The 9,171-nt window shown below is 39.3% G+C and overlaps 1 protein-coding gene and 1 pseudogene across 1 annotated transcript; both read right to left on the minus strand.

Annotated features, from left to right (window-relative positions):
• Positions 1-259: 259 nt before the first annotated feature.
• On the minus strand, positions 260-1,186 carry LOC102812268 (olfactory receptor 4K1-like). Its single transcript, XM_006877138.1, has one exon. It carries the CDS (start codon positions 1,184-1,186, stop codon positions 260-262), a length of 927 nt encoding a protein of 308 aa, XP_006877200.1.
• Positions 1,187-5,785: 4,599 nt separating this feature from the next.
• Positions 5,786-7,572, minus strand: LOC102812641 (annotated as a pseudogene).
• Between the last annotated feature and the right edge of the window lie 1,599 nt (positions 7,573-9,171).

Below are 9,171 nucleotides of genomic sequence, written 5' to 3' on the forward strand. Positions count from 1 at the left end.
AGCAGAAAGTAAGCAAGATTTGTCCAGTGTCTAATATATTGATGTAGGTCACACCACCTAGGAAACTTCCTTTCAATTGACTGGATGCTTGTAGCAGCTCTCATCATGGAGTTGATTACATTATATTAGATCTTATCATGTGGGAGGACTACACGTTACTTGCCAAACCATTGAGAATCCTAGCTCAGTCAAGTTGACACAAAACTGTAACTATCTCACCATTCAAAATTATTCTTCCTCTTGGTAATTTTCTAGTTTTTCAGGAGTTCACAAGACGATTTCTCAACTTCCGCAAAGCTGATTTAACATCTTCATTCCTCAGAGAGTAAATGATAGGGTTCAACAGGGGTGTACAAACAATATAGAACACTGAAAGGAACTTATCCACTGAAAATCTGCTAAAAGGCCATATGTAGAAATAAATGAAAGGTCCGAAGAAAAGAATCACCACTGTGATATGAGCAGTTAATGTAGAAAGTGCCTTGGAAGACCCACTGGAGGACCGGCATAGGACAGTGATCAAAATGATGGTGTAGGAAATAATTAAAGCCAGAAAACAGCTCAATGCTATTAGACCACTGTTAATGAGGATCATAATTTCCATTCCATAAGTATTCATGCAAGCCAACTCTATCACCATGGGAAGGTCACAAAAAAAGCTATCTACCTCATTGGGACCACAGAATGGTAGATCCACTGTGAATGCCAAGTGGCTCACAGAATGAAGAATACCCACAGCCCAAGATATAGACACAAATATTATACATAATCTCCGACTCATAATTGTGCTATAGTGCAGGGGTTTACATATGGCTATAAATCTGTCAAATGCCATAGCTGCAAGCAACATCATCTCGCTCCCAACAAAAGTATGAAGAAAGAATATCTGAGCCATACAACCTTCAAAAGAGATAGTCTTGTGCTCTACAAGAAAGTCTGCAAGCATCTTGGGAGTGGCAAAGTTAGACTGACAGATATCGATGAAAGAAAGGTTACTGAGCAGGAAGTACATGGGGGAGTTCAGATGGGAGTCAGAGGAAATGATAACAATAATCATGATGTTGCCAAGTACAGATGCCACATATACTATAGAGAAGACTGGAAGAAAGAAGAGCTGAAGATTCCAAGAATCAGAGAGACCCAGCAGCACAAACTCAGATACCACTGATTCATTTGTGTGAGCCATGTATTCAATGCACAGTCACCTATATAAAAATAATCAAGGACATATTAGGGTGATTCATAATATAACACAGGTAGTTAATAAACAAATGTTTTCAATTGAAACAATTCAACCTAATGAAATGTACTCAGATATATCAACTGACCATTATTTAACACCTATGATGATAATGGGAAATGGGAGAAATGTGGGGGAAATAAAAGATAAGGTTCATTTCATAATTAAAAAGATAAGATGCACGTATTTAAAAACTGGTGGTGGTGGTGGCAGTGTGCCATGGAGAAGGTTCTGACTCATACCAAGCATGTCCAGGGTTTGGCAGGCTGTTAGTCTTTATGGGAGCAGAAAGCCTAATTTTCCTTCTGTGAAATGGCTGGTAGTTTCAAACTGCTTACCTTGAAGTTAGCAGCCTGACTTGTAACCACTACGCTACCAGATCTCCTTTATTTAAAAAACTAAATAATACAAAATCAGAAACTGGCAAATATGAGTGACATACCCATCCCATAAATATTAGTAAGCTGGTAGAAATTAATTGTTGTCAAAATGATAACATAAGATAAACCATTTTTAATTTGGGGGGTTTACTAGACAAAAAGACAGAGAAAACAATAAGAATATGAATACAAAGGTAAAAATATGGAAGGCATTTTCTGGGACCTGTGAGAGAAGAGGCTTAGCTATAGGAGAATGTGTATGCCAACAATAAAAAATAAGTTGGAAATGACAGATCTGGGTATCATTTATGGATGCAATTAATCTTTAAAGCAGGGCTAAGTATATGGATTAGTGATCTTGAAATTAATAATCGTAATTTGGAAATGTTTTAATAGCCTAATACAAGCAATTTTCCATATCAAAGATCGAAGGAGAGAAATTCTGTTAAGGTCAAAATATTTCTTTATATACAATTAATAATAGTTCATCAAAATCATCTTCTGTCATATGAAGACCACTCATTTATGAATGAACCATCTATGCATTTCAGTTTCTTCTTTCTTGCTGTGTCTTTTATCGCTTCTTAAACATCCCTTGGCACACTTGGGTTTATAAGAATTTATAACAGTTTCATTAATAATCCATTTGAAAATGCCTCATATAATTTAAATATAACATGGTAGAATTTGAACACATAATAGGTTCTCAAAAGGAAAAAAGTTAACTAGCACTTAAATTCCCTCTTGAATGGTTTTGGACATTTTGCTTAACATTTTGGACATGATGTGGGCACTTGATACAAAAAGAAAGTGCTATACAATCTCCAGTTATTAGAGAAATATATTTGGTTTTAGCTATGTACCCACCAATACACAACAAATATTCATTTGTCCCTATATTGATTGAAGATCTGATCCCATATTCTTCACTAGTTTGTTAAGGCCAGATTATTTAGATATAACTAATTGGTGCTGTGGGCTAATGCATCAGACTGCAAAGTCATTTGAACTGCAAGGTCGGTGGTTCAAGCTCACCAACTGCTCTTTGGAAACCCTATACAGAGTCAGTATGGCTCAGAATCACTCAATGGCACTTAACAACATCAACAACAACAATGTAATAAACATTTAAAACTTTTAAAAACAAAAACTGTATAAACCGAAACTAAATCATTTTGGTTTTCAGTCTTCATTGTTGAAATTGTAAGATACAATTAGACAGTTTCCATACTAACTTTCTATAATTTCTTATTGCAAGCTAAATTAAACAGAACCAGTGTTACAGTTTCACTTAATAGTTGTCTGGCCAACCTTGAAGACAGAACTAAGCTACCCCCAAAACATCTAAAATTCTAGGTATTGAGGCATATGTGAATTTGTGTGTTGGGAACATGAGTTTGAAAAAGTCACTCAGAATTCCTTAAATTAAGTTCAGAGCACCCAACTTCTTCATTAATGAAACACTAATTCCTTTCTGGCTAGTGTAGCTCAGAGATGAAAGTATTTTCAAATCTCAAAATATATCATAAGAGAATTTCTCCCTCCTAATGTAAAACCAAATTTGATATATAGGAATTTAATCTTGCATTAATGTTGTTGTCAAGTACCACCGTGTCTGTTCTGACTAACAGAGAACTTTATAGGGTTTCTGAGGAGCAACACTGACCTTGTAGTTCACAGTCCAGTGCTGACCCTACAGAGCCACAACAGGAGTCCAGTCTTAACATTACTATCCACCCTAAAACTATAAAACCATAAACTTATTAAAAACAAGACATTTTCTTTCCCCCTTAAGGAGCTATGGTAGCATAGGGGTTATGAGTTAGGCTGCTAATCTCACGGTCAGCAGTTCAAAACCTCCAGCAGTTCTGCAGGAGAAAGATGAAAAATCATAAAGACTTATGGCCTCAGAAACCCTATACAGGGTCACTATGGGTCAGAACAGACTCCATGACACATCACCACCACCACTACCAAGAACGGAAACAAAAAATAGTAAAGGACACCTAATTGATCACCATTATGCTCAAAGGAGCTCTGGTAGTGTAGTGGTTATGAATTGGGCTGTGAACCACAAGGTCAGCAGTTTGAAACAACTAGCTGCTCCGTGGGAGAAAGATGAGGCTTTTTGCTCCCGTAAAGATTTACAGCCTCGGAAACCCTGTACAGGGTCGCTATGAGTCGGAACCGACTCCACGGCACATAACAACATCAACAACATGCTCAATAGACTCAAGTCTATTGGTCATGAAGATGATGCAGGACTTGGCAACACGATGAGTCAGAGCTGACTCAAAAGGAAGCAAACACTGATCATTATTCTGTTTCACATAGTAGCTCCTCTCTTCTTCTCAGGGAAATGTTGGTATTAAATAAATATTTGTTTAAAGCAAGGCTAGATATTTCCTAAATAGAAAGTAAAAGAAGACAAAGAGGTAATACATAAAGATTGTACCAAACACTCCCTCTGCTCATCAAAGTATGATTTTATTCTTATCAAGCCAGACCTTAAAGCTGGCAGCAGCAGAGCCATTTAGTCAGAGAAGAGAGCAACAGGAATTTGGGACTTCTAGGCAGCATTTCCAATTTGACTGAGATAGCAATAGCCTCCGCTTTGCGGAATTCTAGTAGCTAATCTTGCATATAGAAGACAGCTTACTTACCTAGTTCAAAAATATGTAAGTATATGCATAATATTTATACTTTTAATAACTCACTGCAGTCTTTTTGCTCTCCCTTATTTTTGCTAAATTTGGTGCCCAGGTTGTTTCTTAACACTCTTAATTCAGCTATAAATCTTCATAGCGAAAATATTTGCAATATACTCTTGACTTGATATATTTTAATCTGATGCCCTGCACTAAACTCTGCTAAAGTAAGAGGACTGAGCTCTTCTTGCCCTCAATTACACATTTGCAATATCATAAGGCCAGACAATATAAAGCTTTCTATCTTGATGCCAAATAACTAATCTAATTGGAGATGTGATAAATCAGTTTTTAGCGTTGCATTGGGAGTAATTATGTTTTGCAAAATATTTTTTTCCCACAGAGAGAAAACAAAAGTAGAACCAAACAAAAGAAATAACTTTTAATAACTAGTTGGTATATCTGAGAGTGAAAAAGAATTGACTTGTACAGACTCCTAGTTAGTAACGTTGACTCTACAACTTTTTAAATATGAATATGTTGTTGTTGTTGTTTGGTGCCATCCAATTGATTCATACTCAAACAACCCTATGCACAACAAAGCAAAACACTGCTTAGTGTCATCCTTACTGTCATTGCTCTGTTTGAGCACATTGTTGCGATCACTGTGTTAATTCATCTCAGTAAGGGTCTTCCTCTTTTTTGCTGACCCTCTATTTTACTGAGCATAGTGACCTTCTCCAGGGACTGGTCCCTCCTGATAATTTGTCAAAAATACACAAGGTGAAGTTTTGCCCTCCTTGTTTCTAAGGCGTACTCGGACTGTATTTTTTGCAAGACAGATTTTCTCATTCTATTGGCAGTCCAAAACAACAATGCAATCTTAAAATGAGCCCCAAGTCTAAGAGGAGTTGTCACCAATAAGAATGAACTAACAAGATCATTTCTTTTTAGTTTTCTTAAGTTGTACTGCCACCTGGAATTTCATGAAACAAATCTTGACCACAACATTTGTATAATATTTGAAGGTATTCTTACTTCTTTTGCATTTCAGATCCTTTATTTCTTCTCAAAGCTACATCAACAGTTTCTTCAACTATAGAGTTTATTTTTTGGGGGGGGGAGGGGAGCGGTTTGGAGCAGGAAAGGCCACAACTTGACTTTATTTTTATTTCCTCCTACATAGAACCATCAAAATGGGAACAGTGATGGGTAAGGAAAGGACTGAAAATGTATTTGATGAAAATGTTCTCAGGATTACTCCAGGTAGTTCTTGAGGCTGAGTGTCTAGTTGATGTGGCTTCAGACCCAGTAGTAATTCTTCAACCCCTGGCCTGACGTCTTCACAGATTGGTAGCTTGGGCCTTTTGCCCACTTTGATGTAAGGCAGAAAAGCAGACTGAAATACTCCTCTCTGATGGGCAAGGGAAGTCACAGCCCAGTGATGTACTGCACCTTCTGTGGCAAAGGAGCAGACTGGAAGCTGTTCCCAAGGCTGTGAACACTCATAGGCAGGGCTAGAGGCCAATGGTATACGAGCGGCCTGTGGGATTGTGAATGGCAGAACAGACTGGTGCGGTCACACCCCACTCATGCCACACCTTCTTAGAATTGCTGCATCGCCAGAAACACACACAGATAGTCTGGCCTTCACACACTGTAATGGATTGCTAAATGGGGAAGAGGATGGGAAACCATGAGAACATGCCAGCAGAGTGAGTCTCTGATGAATACTCATAGAGTGATGTCCTGATGAAGCACAGTCTCAAAGTAACTTGCAAAGTTATGCAACACTGTGTTCACTGCCACAGGAAAGTCCAAGGTGCAATAGCGGTTGTTGTCAATCATAGGATCTCTATTGGGCTGGGGGGCTAATAGCTGGTGGAAATTGTGCAACCACACCACATAGGGCATCACAAACTGGGCTTCGGGATCTCGGTCCTTTTCCTGACAGGCTCGGACCTCATAGTACAGCTTGCAGGAGGAGATGGGAGCCAGGAAGGAGGTGTATTCCCCAGGGATGCTCACACTATCATCTTTTAAGAACAGCTGGGCTCTATCCAGGCATTCAGGTGACAGTTCATTGTCAGTGAAGGCATCTAGAAGCTCACTGACAATGATGTCTGCTTTCTCTGGAGCCACTCATTCATGCATGTCCCAAGAGACTACTGTCACCTAGCTTCCCCATTCTTAAAACTGCCAGTTCTCTAGCATCATCAAGCATTTGGGTTTTTCTCCACAGCATACAGCTTTATCCGCTGGTCAGCCTGCAAAGCTTGCCCGAAGGCAAGCATTCACCAGGGGACCCTGGACTGCTCCCACTACCATCAGCACCTCAAAGTTGGTAGCCTTCTCTTTTTATAGATGGCTTGTTGACACCTGAGAGTATTTGATGCGGTCTTTTTCAAATACTTCATACATCTGAGATTTCAAATTGTCCATCAGTGGCTAGAGTGGGGTTGAAGATAGTCTTCATAACCCTTGGCAAAGAGTTCATAGGCAATGGGTAGAGGGCAGTTCTGGCTCAAGTATCGCAGGTACTGAAGGTAGGAGCAAAACTTCTTCTCTGAGTGGTAGTTGGTACCTGTAATGATGAACCACACTTCCATCTTGAGGGGATGAAAGATGAGCCTCTGATGTATATTAGAAACAGCTGGAAATCCTTTCTTATTGGTCAAGAAAATGCTGGTAGGGAGAATGGCTGCTTTGATGGGTTCCCCAAGCCAATGATCAATGACATGATTAGATGGGAAGTCAGCCCCAATTTTGAGAGCCACTGCAATTCTCTTGCTATAGTCACACAAAGTCTGAAAGGTGTGCCACCACATCCATGTCGTTTCCTCTCCACTATAGTCCTCTGTGTGTGTAGTAGGTTCATTCTCAATTATATCATTGCGCAGGTCCTCTGGTGCCACCAAGGGTACCCGCATCAAGAACATAGAGGAGTGATGGCCAGTGTGGATGTGACTGGTCAAAACTCTGGCCAGGTTAATGTTATCCTCTTGATTGAGGAGTAGCAGGAAAGCTGGAAGACCCAGATATGCCCTGAAATTCAGCTCCTGTAACATGGCCGCCTCTGAGTTCCTGCGGATCTTCTCCCTTTTGAGTCTGGACGGATCCATGGAGAGAGCTTGCAGACAATTAGTGTATGCCAGTCCATTCCTGACAGCAGTAGGTCAGATCATGTCTGGGGACCAGGCCGATTCTTAGCAGATTCCTGAGTGAACTCCCTCTTGAAATGCAGGGGGAAGACAGGCACACAGAGGAAATCAAACCCATGTTTGGCCACAGCTCCCAATGTATCAGCTAGTCTTGAAAAATTCTGTCATGCTATCTCCAGCATTGTTTCTATTATCAAGGCCATATTTTCCAACTACTGATCTTTCCTCTTTGTTTCCAACCTTTACATTCCAATCACTAGTAATTATCAATACAGCTTGATTGACTAGTTGATCAATTTCAGACTGAAGAATTTGATAAAATTCTTTAATTTTATCATCACTAGCTTTAGTAGTTGGTGTATAAATTTGAATAACAGCAGCATCAACTGGTCTTCCTTGTAGGCTTATAGATATTATCCTATCACAGACAGCGTTGTACTTCAAGACAGATCTTAATATGTTCTTTTTGAAGAGGAATGAGAGACATTCCTCTTCAATTTGTCATTTCCGGCATAGTATACCATGTGAGTGTCAGATTCAAAATGGCCAATACCAGTTCACTTCAGCTCAGTAATGCCTAGGATATTGATGTGGATGCATTCCATTTCATTTATAAAAATATGCAATTTCCCTACATTCATAATTCGTGCATTCCATGTTCCAATTATTAATGGATGTTTACTGCTGTTTATCTTCCTTTTGCGTTCTCTTCAACATTTGCCCTGTCAGCAAATGTTGATCCCAATGGCTTTACTCTATTTGAGTCATCACAGTCAACTCTACTTTGAGGAAGCAGCTCTTTCCAAGTCACATTTTGAGTGCCTTCCAACTTGAGGGGCTCATCTTCTGGCACTATATCTGACAATATTCTGTTGTTCTTCATCATGTTTCTATATTCAATATTCTGTGCTGACTGTGTTCCACTACTATGCATAAGGTTTTCAGTGCTAAATATTCAGAAGTAGTCCTCTTTTTCTTCCTAGTCTGTCATTAACTGGAAGCTCAGCTGAAAACTGTCCATGGTGGGTGACCTACTGATGTTTAAAATACCCGTGGTATAGTTTCTAGTATCACAGAAAATACAAGCCACCACAGTATGACAAATTGACAGACCAAGTGGTGATGGGAGGTTTCATTTTAGTCCATAGAATTCCGTACCAACCGTCTCATGATTCCATACAATTAAAGTGAAATTAAGGGGTTGACACAACAGAAGTAGGTGACATGGGGCTCTGTACTACCTGTTCATACTGGATATTTGAGTAACTGAGTTGCTTTACCCTGAATCTGGATGTATCACTTCCAAAATCTGATAGCCTGTGACCGAGACATAATCCCTTGGTAACAACTCATGACCTGGAATTCAGTTACTAATAAGCTTCAGTAGCATACTAGGCCACCACTCATCTGTCAGTGTGTCATACTGTGGTGGCTTGCATGTTGTTGCAATATCGGAATCCATGTGGTACTGGAAGCCATGCCACTGATATTTTAAATACTAACAGGGTCATCCACTATAGACAGGTTTCAACCTCCAGACTAAGATAGACTAGGGAGAAGGATAAGCAGAGTGTTTCTGAATGTCTAGCTTCTGAACACCTTATAAATCACAGCAGAACTTTCACATATAGTACTATAAGATGAAACCATTATGAATAGCAGCAATACATCATGAGATATAATATCAGAAAATGAAAACATTAAGAATGCCACCAAGATATTGTGAAATATAATCCCAGAAT

Source organism: Chrysochloris asiatica, unplaced genomic scaffold, assembly GCF_000296735.1.
Source record: "Chrysochloris asiatica unplaced genomic scaffold, ChrAsi1.0 scaffold00444, whole genome shotgun sequence".
In the NCBI taxonomy this organism is placed as follows: Eukaryota; Metazoa; Chordata; class Mammalia; order Afrosoricida; family Chrysochloridae; genus Chrysochloris; species Chrysochloris asiatica.

Coding starts and splice junctions, on each gene's coding strand:
- LOC102812268 (XM_006877138.1), bottom strand. CDS start 1,186: ATGGCTCACACAAATGAATCAGTGGTATCTGAGTTTGTGCTGCTGGGT.